The sequence below is a fragment of the Hirundo rustica genome, chromosome 1 (assembly GCF_015227805.2).
Source record: "Hirundo rustica isolate bHirRus1 chromosome 1, bHirRus1.pri.v3, whole genome shotgun sequence".
Lineage (NCBI taxonomy): Eukaryota > Metazoa > Chordata > Aves > Passeriformes > Hirundinidae > Hirundo > Hirundo rustica.
Window position 1 is genome coordinate 147,504,645 of NC_053450.1, and position 16,095 is coordinate 147,520,739.

A 16,095-nucleotide genomic window follows, 5' to 3' on the forward strand; every position below is an offset into this window, starting at 1 on the left:
TGGAGTCCTGTGTAGTGCTTTGTATTGGGGGGGAAAAAATCAGTCTGAATCTAGAAGGAAAATGATGATCCAGGCAGAATGTGCCAGGTTGATTGATGTAAAATTTGCCTTATTCTGTGGTGCCTGGGTTCAGACAACCCAAATGTGCCCATATTCCTTCTTTTCAACCTTGTTTGTTGGTCCTGTTCTTTCAGAAGTCTGATTAAAAGGAAACAAAAGACAGAGGGAAAATGTGAGTCTTAACTTTTACAGGCTTTCAATCTCCATCTAATAACAAAAATAATGTTCATTAAGTTGCAGGGCTGCTGTGAGAGAAATAAAAGACTGGGATGACATACTACTGTAGTATTGGTCACTGTTTAATAATTCAGATAATGAAATTTTATGCACGACTAAGGCATTTAAGCACAGGAATCCAGTGTTGTTTGAGATGCCTAAAGTACTCAAGGTGCCCATGCAGAACTAGTAGGTGTAACACCAGCTCTGTGGGAGGCTTGTGACCCTCCTGCCTCCTAGCCCAAGTGTCCTTAGGACTCTCAAATATCAATAGAAACCTACATTTAGGCATTGAAACCAAGTTTTCTGGGCATGAGTCTGTGAGACTGTAGATCAGGATGCCTGAATTTAAGTGTCTCTGTGTAGCTGCCTCCATATGAGCCAGGTGTCAAAGCCCCTGATAGAGCCACTGCTGTGACATCAGGAGAGCTGTGCAATGGCCAGAGTTGGTATTTGGTTTATAGTGAAATGAATTGCCTTAGGATGCCACTGTGTGAGTTTCAGATGCTGGTCTAATAGGGTAAAAGTCTTGGGGTCTTGCGTCCTGTCTGTTTTCCTTGTGCGATGTCTTGTCTACCCTACAGTTTCTCAAACAGTCCATGTTCATGTTTAGCCACCTTAATCAAGCTTTGTTAACCACTTCACGTGAGGATATCTATGTGTAGACACCAAAACGCAGCTTTTTCAGTCTATAAATTGAGATTTATATACTGCAAACTCATGTGCATTTTCTTATATCATGCCCTTGATGCTCTATCCTCTCTATTTTGTAATTTATATTTTACATGTACATAAAATGCAACATTGTGCTGTGTTTCTCTGGAGCTACAGGTTAATATTAACCTTCTTATTTAGGAAGTCTTTCTCTGCCACATATGTCCATCTATATATTTTGCTTTTCTTTCAGCTGTGGCTTGGCTGGAGCAATAGCAAATGCAAAGCAGTTCAGCATTCAGCAGCAGCTATTGTAGATACTTAGGATGATGACAAGTTGTAGCTTGGCCAGATTGCAGTAGCTAGTAACAGCATTTGTCTTTTCTCTCACTTCCTTATTACCACCCCTCTCCTCTCCTATTTCTTCATTCATCTTTCTTTCTCGTTTTTTTTAGATTGTTCTTATGCATCTTCCTTTTCTGAAATACATTCCTTACTGGTATTTCCTGCTTCTCCTCCTTCTCACATAATCGATACGCAGTTTGCCAAAAAAAAAAAAAAAGCCATGCATTCAGCATTTTCCCCATAGCTCCCATTGTTAACATAACAGTGGTGTCCGTGGTATTCTGTTGGGTTTTTTTTTCTTTTCTTTTCTTCCCCTGCCTGTTTCAGAAGAGCTATTATGCTACTTCCTAGAAGCTTTGAGGTGATAACAGGCATAGACAAGCACAATCTGTTCTTTGTCAATATGAATGTTTGATGCTGCAACTGAAGCACACATGGGTGTAAACTCTTGATATATGCAGAAAAATATGTACAGCCTTTTTTGTACACTTCTTTTTTCTAAGAGCAAATACAAAGTCTCAACACCTTTTCACTACCAAAGCCTTAACGTGTCTCGCCCTCTGATAAACCCTCCAAGACAGCAAGGTAATGACATGGCACATTAAATCAGAGGGTCTGGATTAAATGCTATGGTTGTTTTTTAAAAAAAAAAAAAGATCCTGAAGTTACTGATCTCACACCGGACTCTCATTGGAGAGTCACCCTGACATCTGTTTGTTAAATACTGATGAATCATTGTTTGCTCTCTCTCCTTCATCCATTTGAAACCATTTCACACGTTTCCTTTGGTGAATAGTTCAACACCTTTGCTATTCAATGAGCAGGGCTTATCCTGAATGCTTGCTTAGCTTGAGGTATGTGAGAGACCACATTCAGTGCATGTAACCTGTGTATCTCCTGCAAAGCCAGAAGGTTTCAGAGCTGCAATTCTTCAAGCACTCTGTGACAACGCTCACTGCAAAATCTCCTATAAAAAATATTGGGTAGCCCAAGATCTCAGGTGTCAAAAGTTAAAATTTATGTTTTGGATTTTTTTGTGCAGTGGTGCCAAAGTGGGGTGGAAATGAATAATGTTCATGAACTTGTTCCCTTTCTTGTATTCTTCATCCTGAAACCTTAGCAGGGAGAGTAATTTTATGTGAATAGTAAAGAATATATCTTCAGTTATTTGGCATGACTTGGTCATCACTAATCTTATTCCAGGAGAAGATTGCTGACACTGTTGGGTGAGATTGAGTGACAATAAACAACACTCTTACAAACATCCCTTTGTCATGCTCATCTGTTGAACTGCCATGGAATTACTGCTGTTGAATAAACCTAAGCAAAGCCCAAACTCTCTGTCTCTACCTTCCTGTATGGTCCTTAGAATGTGTGGTAATTCATTTATTACTCCTCAATATTAAAATAATGATAGGCACTTAACAACCAACCTGGAATCCTGGTGTTGAGTGGTGTCACAGGCCACTAGACAATGTACTCTTATTTTGTCTATTTGAAAAATCAGTGCAAAGATCCTCCATCCTCTCAAAACATCAGTATCTGTGTTCAGCTGTAGAGGGTAACAGAAAGGGCAGCTCTACAACCTCTTTCTACCATATACTGTGCAGGGTAGGTTTCCTGAGAAGTACAAATTGTGCTGGTTGTGTATCAGGTACGAGTTGTTTGAGATTCATATGTAGACTTAGACATCTCTTAAATTACCTGAGTGTGATCTGGGCTTTCTTTCTGTAGTCAGTGGAAAGAAATGGCATTTCTTGAACACAGTTTGGCCTGTTTGAGACAGCTAAATCAGGATGAAATATTTCATCACATAGAAACATTTCTTTTCTCCTAGCAGAAAGTGAGTCTGGATGATTGGAAGAGATGCAGACACGTGCATTGTCTCTGCCTGTGTATAGACAAATAAAATCCATCCATTATACATGTTCTGATGTAGAAATAATTTTAAAAAAAGAGGACTAGAGTTTGGCTTTAAATGAAATTGAGCTAGCACCAGTAAAATTACAAGTGAAAAAGTGATAAATTAATCTTGATGATGGGCAAACAAGGTAAGTCTCCTATGTCCAGAACTGCTGTTTTCTTTACTGGTACCTTAAGTAGCTATAGTAACAGCAATGTAAGATGTCTGTGTGTGCTCCAGTTGTACTTTAAGTGAAGTTGTTGGCATTTTCTCTCTCCCATGATCATCTCCAAGTCATATTGTCTCCCCATGTCACTGTTGGAGCACCACACAGCACTGCTCTTTGACAAGGACAGATTAACTTCATGTCTAGCTCTCAGCTGTACTTCCATGCTCCTGCTGTTCATATTTTAGAGAAGCCAGGTGGACAAAGTCCCATCAGCTTCCCTCTTCTTCCCTCTTCCATAGCCTTGCAAGCACAGAAATATACTACATTTGCTATAATATGAGGGGGTTTAGTGATTTGCCTAGTTTAAATCTTAAACTCCCTGAACAGAAGGGAGTTTTCCTATGAGTGGTTGTAGCACATCACAGTGCATCTCATGAAGACAGGCTTTGTGACACTGAGCTTCTGGAATATCCCATTGCTTCGTTCCTGAGTCAGGCTGTGTGGCTGTATCAACCCTATGGCTAGGCTGGGAGTCAGAAGGAAATGTCCTTTCTGATATTCACCTGTCTTGAAAAGGACATTAATCTGACTTTGAATTGTTTAACATAAAATGGGGAGAATACTGGTATAGGTACTTAGTTTGTTTTCTCCTTTGCAGATGACCATTCCAGGATATGCCTGAAAGGTGAAAGTAGCCACGACAATTCAGACTACATCAACGCCAGTCCAATTGTAAGTATGGTAACCTATGAGAAGTATTCCAAATCGTTGATCCTTGCTATTCCTTGTTGTCAAAATAGGCTCATTTCATGCACCTCACTGCTAATCTCAGGTTGTGAGCGCCTCACAATGCTGGTGTTTCAGCCTGTCCTTTCAAATTGAAGAGAAATTTATATGCATGCAATACCTTTGAAGTTTATTTACTAAGAAAAAGTCACTAGATAACCCTTGTTCTACCTTGTAATACTGTCAGTTTTTCTGTACTTGATGTTAGGCATTATTAATTTACAGATTATAAAATCCAATGCTTTACTTTAGTGGAACTTATCCTTCTTCCAAGAGGTAAAAATTCTTTTTTGCATTGTCCTGCTAGCTACAGTAGGAGGACTGGTATCTGTAGGCATGGAAAGCTGAGCTCCACAGACTTCTGAGCTTCCTCTGCATTAGGAAGTGACATTTTCTCTTAACTTTTCTTCATCTGTTGACCTAGTGATGCACAGTCTGGTGGTTCTGTACCTCTCCTGGTTCTTCTCTGAGCTTGCTTTTAGAAAGCAAGAACAAGATCCCCTAGCCCCTGTGTATTTATTCCTACTGCAAAGTAGGTCAGTCCAATTTTTGTGTCCTGATACTCCAGTGTGGCCCAGCTGCCATTTCCCATGGCTGTGTGAGCTGAATGTGAATCCTTTTCTTGTCCATGGAAGGGGACAGGGAGAAAAGGTCTCTATTTGTAGACACTGAACAGGTACTGCCAGTGGCATTGCCCTGTCATAGCATCTCAATGGAAGTGTCAGGATGTCTATGTGAAGGGGGAAAAAGGCACTGTGTCCTTGACCTCTGTGGGACTGCTGGTATTGCAGTCGCTTTTTCTCGGTTTTTATTCACACTAATTAGGCACCAAAAAGTTATTATAGTGCAACTGTGAGAAAGAACTTAGGATGGAGAAAAAGATCTCACTGCAGTGGGCTGTATTTGCCATTACTGGTTCATTTTCCTGGGGAGTATCACTCCCCCAGTGAAATGACTGTGTGGGCAAGGCAGCTGACAATTTGCAACAGCATGAAATTACAGGCTGCTTCCTTCCAATGTTGTTGACAATAGTTTTTTTCTTAAAAAAGCCAGCAGCTACATAGAAGCTGTTCCCTGATCCTTGTTTCAGCAGAGTTCAAAGCTTCATTTCCTTCAACGCATAAAAGCGTTTTATTCAAAGAGTTAAAAAACACACAGAAGCCAGAAAACACCTTTGGGATATTTTTGTCTTTGGCTTAGGGTAGAGGGAAACCCAAAGCACCTGTGTGTTTCAGGATTGCCAGTTTCCATTTCAGAGGATAAGGGTAGATAGGCACAGATTAGAGTTTTTAGACTGCTTTTAGGTATGTCTCTGACTAGACCAAGCTCTATCTGGCACCAGGATCAGGGGATCACAGTAGGTCGTGTTCCAAGCAATATGCGTCCTGCTTCTAAAATCATACACAGAGGTGCAGCTCCAGGGCTTCAGTGCTCTGTCTGTGTCTTCAGCACCCAGCTGGTGAGTTATGCTTGGTCAAGCCTTCATCTGATAGTAGAAACTGAGAGGTTTTGTGGGAAGGACAGGAGTGGGAGGTGATAACTGGAAGTGAGATATTGTATTCTTGTAAGAGCTTGGTTGTAATTCACATGGCAACGACGTGGTATCAAAGTGGAATTACAGCATCTGTAGACAGTGCTAAGTCGGGTTCAGTGTTGACAGCTGGGTTTTTACTGAGTAACTGGGCTTCTGCAGCCTGCCCAAAAGTCTGTGTAGACGCATTTTAACTAGTTTGAGTACACAGGTTTGCCTGGAAGAAGGGGGTAAATTCTTGCATGTGTGTATATGTCTGTTGCAATTGTAGTTTTGGATTACAGTGTAACTCTGTTTCTTTAATTACACAAAAGAGTAAAGTATTAAATTAAGTGGTGTTGGAAGTGAAGAAACAGGACTAAGATACCCTTTGACAAAAAAGGGAAGAGGTTTCTTTATCAGGATGCCCAAAGCTCATGCAAGCACAGGGTCCTTCCCACAGCTTTAACTCTTGTGTTTTTACAAAGCGTTGTCATCTTGGCTTTCCATCCAGCTCTTAATAAGGGTCCTTCTGCAGGGTTAGAACGTATTTCTTTTTTGTAGTTTTCTCAGACTCCAGAGTTCTGTTCAATACAAGTCACACTGATGAACCAAAAATTCTTATGGCTATCTTTGTATCTCTTACAGAAATACTTCTATGCCCAGAAATAAGTGGGTTCTAAGAGACAAGTGTTTCATTAGATTGGGACAAGTGCCCAGTAACTTGCATAGCCAAGAAAAAACTGCCAAGAAAAAATTTCAAGTTCTTCTTCACGGTGGGATAGAGGCCCTACTGTGAGAAGTCCCACAGCTGATGTTTGTGTAGACCTGCTATTCCAAGGAAGGAGATGCTCCAGTTAGTTACATGAGTTTGCTCCATTAAGCCAGAAGTCATTTTGCTATTTTGAAAGCAGTAGATCAAAATGTGTTTCCTGAAGGTGATGCAGTGGGGGGCTGATAGGAGGAAATCCCTGCCTTGCAAGCTCATGGTCTGGAAAGATTCCCTGCAAACTGCTGAATTTCAAGCCAAATTAAATATGCTCAGATTAATATAAACATATTTGTTAATCTTGTGTAGTTTTGTATAATGAGGTCGAACATAGACATGGCAGCGATATTCAGTCTCTGTTCTCCCAATGCCTACTGCAATATTGAATTGGGCACTTGATTCTGCAATATTTACTGTGTTTATACAGCTAGTGAAGCCTGAGTTGCACATATGTGCTATTTCTACTGCTGTTTACTTGGGATCTTTTCTGGTAGCAGGCACGCGTTTAGTCAGTGTCCGTGTAAGCACACAGTGGATGTGGAGAATCAGTACGACTGCTTTCACTCACTCTTGCAAAAATCCTACCATTTCTTTCCTTCAGACTGTTTCAACTTAAATAACCTCAGTAATTGTCCGGTCAATGCAGCGACGGTCCTGGTGCATTTGCTCCTTGCAGTGCCTGGGTGAGGAGCGAGCTCTGTCGTGAGATGGGCGTTGATAGCACAGGATCAGTACGGGATGAACTGAGCGGAAGAGGCTTTTTCCTCCCCACGTGTGGGAGCTGTCTGGTGCAGGAGGAGTGTAAAATAAAGTAATTATATTTGAGCTTCAGAGAGGGAGGCTGCCAGTCCTGTGCGTGTTGCTGGGTATCTCCAGCTTCTGGGTCAGTGGTCCAGTCTCCAGCTGGGGCTCATTCAACCTTCACTGAAGTCTAAATGAGTGCAGCAGCACACCGTAAAAAAATCCCCGTGCTAGACAATGAGCTGGCCACCTGCCCACATGTTTCTTCCTTTTAAAAAATGCTCTCACCCCCCCCTATACCTCAATACCTCACAGTAGGATGTGAAAACTGGGGTTATATCGGTGGCCTCACTGCAGCTGGGAATGGGTGAGGAGAATCAGAAAAGATTTAGTCCAAGTTCTTCCCATATGTCTTTTATTTCGCTGTAGCGTGAGGCCAGGCAAAATGAGTCCTTGGGATAAATTTGCAGGGTAAAAGTGAGGTAGAAATCTGTTTCCCTCTTCTCTGAAATAACATAAAGTACTATGATAATAACTCTGGTATCGACAGCTGAATGAAAGGCTTGCAATTACAGCACAAGGAGACCCTGACTGTGCAGAATAAAACTGTGATAATTACTTCTGTCATATTTGTACTTAGTCCTCATTAAATTTCAGGAAAATCATCCAGTAGTAAATAATGTGCAATCTTTGCTTTTAAATCAGAGGTCATGAAAGTAAATGGGAAATTCTGTTTTCCCTCATAGGGTGTCTGAGAGAGAAAAAAATCCCATCAACTACATTTAAAAACTCAGTTTGCTTATTATTGAAGACACCAGACTGAGGAATGTCATTAGCATGACAGTTTGTTCAAATACAGCATACAAATTTCATCAGCAAGAATAGACTCTGAAATTCATAATGGCATAGGCAACCAGATTTGCTTCTTTCATTCCATTAGGGGCTTAAAAGGAAGGATTTAAAAAATTGTTTTAAATTTTAATTCAAACATGAAGATGAGGACTAGTCTACCTTTTTAATTTTAATGTTGAGGTGAATGATTTCAAGGTTCATCTGCATTTGCTGGATATGCTTGCTTTCACAAAAACAAAAACACTTCTTCTTTTAGAGACTGTCTATACTTTGTGTAATAAATATATGCATGGAAGTAGATTTTCTTGCTGTTATAAACTCATTAAGTCTGGAAGCCACACAGAAGCTTAAACCATATGAATTTTTAAGGTGCTAATCAGATTTCAACTTCCTTTCTGTCATGTTTGGTCTACACTGGATTTCATTCTGATCTCATGATTCAGGAATATTTCAGATGGACAGAGGATTTAGGTGAAGGTAAATATGGTGTGACTGAGACCACATCTCACCCAGCATCTTTCTCTGTGGAAAGTAAAGATTTGAGATGCTGAAAGGGAAGGTAAAGGAAAGGAATTAATCAGTATTACCATTTACATGAAATTTCAGAGTGGTCATTGATGCCCATTGACACTTTTACCTCAGTTTGCAGTTTTACAAGACTGCTTAACAAGAATCTACATGTACCACTCTCAAGGATTTACTTCAACAATGTATTGATTTTTCTGTATTTCATCACCACTGTCAGTGAAATCGTGCAGCAGCACAATCTCTATCAAAAACTCAACAAAATTCAGCATTATTCAGGGAATCCTTGCAAAGTCCTAGAATAAGGCAGCTAGATAATAGAACTCTTGAGGGAAGAACCAGCTTTTATTCTGTAGTAAAGCAAAGGTGGAATCTTGGTCTGATATTAAGAAGATGCAACTAGTTGTGATAATGTTCTTCATATATTTTCCTACATTAAGGTACTGTAAGTCACCTTATACTACAAAGCCCTGTAGGAAAATAAAAGTTGTGCCACTAAAGTTTTCCCTCGCTTTTCCAAGAAAAAATCTCAGTGCTCCTCTTTTTACTTGTCATTTGCTTTTGATACTGGTGGTCACGTAAATCAGTACAATCAATTGCATGGCCAGTAATAGTAATCCTTGGCCCTTAATATAAAATCATGGCAAAATAGATTGAAACATTGTCACAGACTTGCCTTTGCTGTACTGCAGCAGAAAATGAGAATTCCACCATAGTAGAACAGTTGTAATAATTGTAGGTTTTTCTTTCCAGCAATGGCTGTTCGATCCCATTCTAATATAAGCCTTGTGAACTTGATGCTTTGATGGGGAAATAGAGGGGAAAACCGTGTTCTTTTTGACCAATTACTATTAGGGTGATTTCTGAAGGTTGTTCTGATGTAAAACGTTAGCAAACAATCAATTTTTGTTTTAATATTTGATTGTATGGAGTCTGGAGTTCTCCATTCTTCTCTGGAGAATACATTTTCCATTTTATTTTCATGAAGTGAGAAGAAGGTAATGACTACTGACATAAAAAAAATAAAAAATCTCTTTACTTGATCCTTGATTAGTTAGTTTAAAACCCATTACTGACTTTATTTCTTTATTCAAACTTCTGTTAACTTTGATAGATTAAGGTGCCCTTGGTGTTCTTGGTGACCTTGAGGGAATAAAAAAGAAAAAAGCAAAAAAATTCAAGAACTGTCCCTTGCCATCACCTACTCACATTAAATTGAATGTGACCTGACTAGGGATTTTTCACACTTTTCTTGAAATATGTGGTCTTTTAAACAGTGCATGTAATACAAAATTGATGAAACCAGGAATTTCATTTAATTAGTTTAAACTTTGCTCTTATTTTTGTTTAGTTAAAGATCATTTAATAGTGTGATAGCATTTTCTGCCATTTTCTATTTGCTTCAAGCAAGAAGAGTTTCTGCTCATAATTGTTTTTTGTGCAACACAATGTGCTTGGAATGTAATAATTGTAATTGTCTTTTGAATTATTGTTAAGCTGCTGATATACTTCACCACTCTGTGCTTATTGTAATGTTTGCCACGTTCCAACAAGCACCTTTGTGACAGAGGTTGATTAATATTGAAGTGCCAAGATTGGCCTATTCCTGATTTATCAGCTGAACGTTGAGACGTATTTCCTCCATGACAGCACTATTTGCATCATCCTTGATTTCTTCTGACTTTATTTTCTGGCAAGTCTACATTAAAAAAAAAAAAAAAAAAATGTTAGGAAGAATTCGAAGTAAAATATTTTTTTCTAAAGTTTGGTGTATTTACTGTTGGCTACATTTCCAAGCCAGGCTCTAACCTGTTGGAGAAGTGACATCATTTTTGAGTGGATGCAACCCACAACAATTTCCACTGAGAGTAGCACATTCTCCTTGGTGTAGGTCAGTTTTTCTAAGTTAAGATTTTTAGTTCCAGCGTAGGAAATCATTTCACCGCAAATTTAAATCCTGTAGATCTTTGGAATTCAAAACAAGACAACAACATATCACTCCACTGTAGTGGAGAATAAAAAAACCCAGCTTTTAAGCTTGACTTTGCTTGATCACATTTGCTATTGTTTTCAGCTGTGTGTGTCTCAGTTCTTACAAAACAAAACAACACAAAACAAAAAAAGTTGCCTCTTTTGAAATGTTTCCTAAGGGCGTTTTTTTTAATGCTGATTTCTGAAGAGAGCTAGTTTTCCTTGGTCTCAAAATACCCACAGTAGTAAATGTCCTGCTATCAGAATTGCTTTTGTCAAAAGGTAAAGAAAGCAAGGTTGAAATTTGTTGTGAGCAATTGCTTGTTGGGAAGATTTATTTGCTGATAAGAGAGGCATCCCAATGAAACTTGGAATAAAATGATGGTATTATAGACATCCTGGTCAAGGTTTTTTGTAACTATGGGTGGTGAATCAGAAGTAAGCTTTTAGTCTAAATGGATTCAGTGACTTTCACCTGTGTTGTCATGGAGAATTTTAATATTAAGTCCAGCTTAATTATACATCAGAAAATTAGAAACATAAAAGTGTTCTCTTCCTTTTTGCAACATTCATCATATTGTTGTTCCATTAGAATAACTTACATCTGTTCTTTTATGATTCTTCCCTCTTTTATGTTGCACATAATTATGAGGTGCCTTCTTTAACTCTGACACGTACCATCACTGAAAATTTTGATAGGCTATGAATAAATTCAGGAGATGCCTGTTAATGCAAATGTGACTCACATTCATTCTTATTCAGATCTTTACTTATAGGACAGAACTGTGTATTGAGACAAATTCTGCCTTCAGCTACATGGGTATAAGTTAACTCTCACCGACTTCAGTGTCACCGAGTCACACCCACACATCTCAGAGCTGAAATGGGTCTCTTTTCTTTATGTTCAAAGTTTTGTCCTGCCCAGTTCAGGGTTAGAAAGAGTTTGTTTGTTTTTTAATCCTATCAGCAGATCTTCTTTTTCAGCAGAATGGGTCCTAAGATTTAGAACCAAGAAAACCACCCATCGGTTCGAAAACATTCATTGTAACACGCTAATCCTATTTACTCCTGATGGCTTTGTTTTTTAGATTCTTTATTTTTTCCGCTCAGTGAATTTTCTGCTCTTTGAATTAAACGTAATAATTAAGGTCTTTAAGCAGAACTTCCTCCATTGAGGCCAAATCCATGCATTTAGATAAATCAGCTAACCAGAAAAAGCCAGAAACTGAATTTGTTCCCCATTTTTGCTGGTTTTTAGTTACGTGTGCCCTCGACTGGCATGGTGGAAATGGAGAACATATTTAGATGCGTGGAGCATTCTTAGCATTCAGTGTAGAAAAATGTTTCAAAAGGCTCCTAGGTTGCTATGAAACCACGAGTACTGATCTCCAATAAATGCCTTTGTCAGCCACCATAAATGATCTTACTCTGCATATTGAGGACATGGGACATTGTTCATCACGTGTGCTGATATTCATCTGGTGTCATCAGTCTTTTGGGGGAAAGCTTCTCCTCTGAGCTTACAAATAGAAATAAAGCACTTTGCTTGCCAGTAAAGGATGGAGGGACATGACAGGCCTTTAGGAGGGCCCTTGTTCTGCCCTCACATACTTTCTGTCTCTAACGCTGCAAGGGATTTCCTTTAAATAAATCCAGTCTGTGCTCTTCTTCCTTATTCCAGATGGACCATGACCCCCGAAACCCTGCATATATTGCCACCCAGGGCCCTCTCCCTGCTACTGTCGCTGACTTCTGGCAGGTAAGTTAAACATCTCTTTGGAAACAGAATTTATGTCACAAGTTTTCCTGTGCTTCTTGAAATGTAATTTGTATAAAAGGATGTTGTGCTTGAGTCACACTAGGTGAAATAATGTTAATTCAGACATCTTTTTAAAATCTAGTACATGGATATTTAAGCCATTTATGTATAAGACAAGCCTGGCTTAAGGAATAGTTTATCTGAAAATTATACTGAAAACCTCAGGGCAAAGTATTCATATTTTAGTGCCTGTCTCTGTAATTAAAATTCTGCCAAGTCAGTGATTTTCAGAGGGCTTGAAGAGTGTAGCCAGAATTCGTTGTCATTCTCCAGATCAGAAAGTACCACTGAGTACCATGAATTTTTCGTAGAAATCTATTCCACACGTCCCAGTTCTCCAATATGCTTAAATCCTTATGCAATTCCCCTACCACAGGCAGTTAGTATCCAGCTGCATAAATTTAAGTAGGGTCAGAATTTTTTTGCAGGATTTGGGCTAAAAGGACTAGTTATTGATGCACAATTAGGAGCTTACTTTGTATGCAGGTGTTTTAGTGCTGGTGCAGCTCCCAGATTTGGACCAACACACATTGTCAGGGTAGATGTGTGTGATGGTGTGGTGGATACGAGTGGTAGATATTCTTTTGGAAGTGCAGAACTGTGTCTGAAAGTTTACAGAAGCTTCCTGGGGAGAAGGCCAGCTGGGGCTTATTATCAGCATGAATATATGCTTTTATTTTTTGTTTTGCATTATTAGAAGGTTTTTTTCTGAAATAAGAGAATGTCTGGGTGACAATTTCAGAAATGTTGTATTTTCAGAGCTTGCATCAGTTGAAATCATCTCTTCATATCTGGATCACTTGACCTAGCATTAGAAAGTATTAACTGATCCCTATTGAAGACTCTTTTCATGTCACAGTTTTTCTGATGAGAAATCAGGATATTCCCCAAAAATATTATTGAATTTTGGGTGCATGGATATTGAAGTACTCGGTCCAAGATATTTTGGGACTGTTTTCTAGAAAGACAGAGCAAATGCTTTCTGTTTGAAGTCAGGTGAGCTTTTGGTCTGGCTTAAATTTTCAAGTAACTTGTGATTTTTGTCTTCGCTGTTTGGTAGTTAGCTAGAATTGAGAAGACTGATAGTTTTTTCTTGGCACATGTATTCCTTCTAACAGGCATGATACTTGAAAATGTATTTGTTAAGTTACACATGCAAAATCAAGTAGTATATTAGCTATTCTTTAATGACATTTCATTATTTCTATGGCCCAGGTTTTTAATTGTTTATTTTTTCATATTTGTACATTTGCATTGTGTATACTTTTACCTGTAAATGTCCCATTAGATGTTGAAAAATATATGTTCTCATTCATAAATAAGGCATTTTAAAAGCCCACTTTGAGTAAGCATTGCAGAAATCAGAATCAATCATACAAGTATAGTGTGAAGGATATCTTTTGTTCTTCTCCTGCAGAGTTTGAAAAGTTAGGCAACCTGTTTGCATGGTCACAGAGACAACTTTGTTTCTTTGTTCTGTGGTGCAATCTTCTTCATTCCACTCCATACTTAAAAGATCTCTTTCTTTACTTACTTTCCTCGTGCTGTTTTGTGTGAAAGAGTGTTTCGTCACTTTCCTTCTGCTCTTTTTGCTATTTCTCTTCAGTAATCCATCAGTGAAAGTTCACTCCAGCTCCCTACCAGATTTGCTGTAAACGTCTCCTCAGAAACCATTTGGGTGCTGTGTTTCAGCTTCGATTGGAGTGTGGCTGTGTACATTTCTGATGTGATGCTCTTTTACTATTTCTTCTGTTAGGTTCCATAGAAAAGGTGTTTTCTCATGTTTATTTTGATGATGTCTGTCACTTCAACATAACGATCTACCTATGCCAGCATCCTGGTTTGGTCCATTACCCACTTTTCTTAAACTTCATGCAGATCACATTTCGATGTGCCACTTCTTGTCCCGAACCTTTTACACAGCCCAGGGTGTCAACAGATGTAATAAACAGGCCAAGAGAAATGAGCTCCTTTCTCATCCTTGCTCACCACTGCATCCACAACCACTGAAATGAAGGAGAGCCAGTGTACAAGTCAAAAGCCAAGGCTTGAACATGTTGCAGTTTATGCCCAGTTGCAGGAGAAAAGTTAATTCTTATTTTTCACCTAATGCTGCCTATTTAAATGTAAAACATAGGAAACCTGAACTTGCTATAGAAAATAGTCTTAACTCCTGTCAGGCACTACTTGATATTTACTTGGATACAGTTTTCTGTAGTTTACGGTGCTTCCATGATGCTGCCACCAGGGATTGTTTAAAGATTTAATTACTCATTCCTGATACATCTTCTCAGTGGTTCTCCTCCCTCTCCCTCCTCCACTTAATGCCAGCTGTTGCAGAGTTGCGTTGCTGTTTTCCCCATTTTGTGCTCAGTGAAGCAGTTTTCTGACTGATGGTGAGAAGAGTGACTGACTCCAGAGAGTTCTGGGACTGTTCTGCTGTTCCTTGTCTAAATGCACAATGTCATGCTTTAGCAAGTCCAACAGAAACTCTTGGAGCTTGGCATCACCTTCCATGGAGGTGTTTACCGGATCTATTGCTTCTTATTTTTGCAGAGATATATCTACTGAGATTCTCAAGAGCCAGGGCGCACAGTGGGCATGAGCCACTTCGTTGACTTGGCTGAAAGGTAGCCCCAGCAAGAACCTGTTGTAATCGTTTCTACTCCTGTAGGCACTTCAAGCCGACTTCTAGAAAACTCTTGTCTACGGGGCATTTGTTTTACTTGAAAGTGTGAGGCAACTTTCTTATCATTTACAGCACAGCTGATACCCACAATGAAATCCTTCTGATCTGTGCTGTCTACATTTCATGCTCTCATTCCAGATACATCTTTTCTAAACCAGCTTCCTCTTAAGCTTTCATTGTATTCTTCCACCAATCAGTGACTACCTCTACAGTAGCAAGCCGTCTGGCCTGCTATGAATGGAATTGTGGAATGTCACAATAAGTTGGTAAGTTTTACCAAACAGATAATTTAGTTTTGGGCAATCCTTTTTCCAGTTTCACTGGCAGGCCACTCTAAAACCTGCTATGTTGGTCCAGTGCCCAGTATTTTAGTGCAAGTGCTGTTAGACACTTAGCAATCAAATTCCCATTTACTGTATTAGAGTTGCCCAGATCCAAACAAAGATCATAGTTGCTCAGTGCCTTTGCTTTCTTAAACTAGGCAGAGCTTTTTTCATACAACATTGTTGGTGCTTGGTCCAAGCTCATGTAGTTTAGCTTTCTTAGTACAGGCGAGCAGATCCTAGCCGAGTACCACTGTGAGATTGAAGAGGCACCAGTTCCACTGACAAGTGACCACTTCTTGGAAGATTATGTCCTTTTGGTAGTGTGGAGAAGAGCAGGTATCATTCTTCAGTACCGTTTAACTTGAGCCACTAGAGTTGGCCAATAGTCCCAGATTTTTCTACAAAACTTTCTATTCATTTGGGTTTCCACGTTGACCTGAGAGATCAGCTTGATGGAAGATTTTCTTTCAAAGGCACAGTGTTTTAGATGGAGATGGTCCAAATGCCTGGATATTGGTCATTTGCAAAAGGTGTTCGAATTTGTATATGTTCTAAGAAAAATAATGATAAAAATGGCAATAGCCTTACATTGACTTTTCTAATGGCAAAAAACCTCCATGGTTATCTGTGTCCCTCCAGTTTACTTCTCCAGCTCCTCAGATCCTTGGCATAGCATCTCTAAGTCATCAAGTGCCAAGTTAGTTGCAGCTTTCCTGGCTTACCTATTTCTTTGAAAACTTTCTAGCTTTCAGGAGTTGTG

At 39.2% G+C, this 16,095-nt stretch overlaps 1 protein-coding gene across 1 annotated transcript in view; it reads left to right on the forward strand.

Moving 5' to 3' along the window:
• Positions 1-16,095, forward strand: part of PTPRN2 (protein tyrosine phosphatase receptor type N2) — a 637,318-nt gene that overhangs the window by 578,820 nt on the left and 42,403 nt on the right. The window contains exons 16-17 of the mRNA XM_040062696.2: positions 4,006-4,079; positions 12,183-12,260. Coding sequence (XP_039918630.1) covers positions 4,006-4,079; positions 12,183-12,260 — 152 coding nt within the window. The remainder of the gene's footprint in view (positions 1-4,005; positions 4,080-12,182; positions 12,261-16,095) is intronic.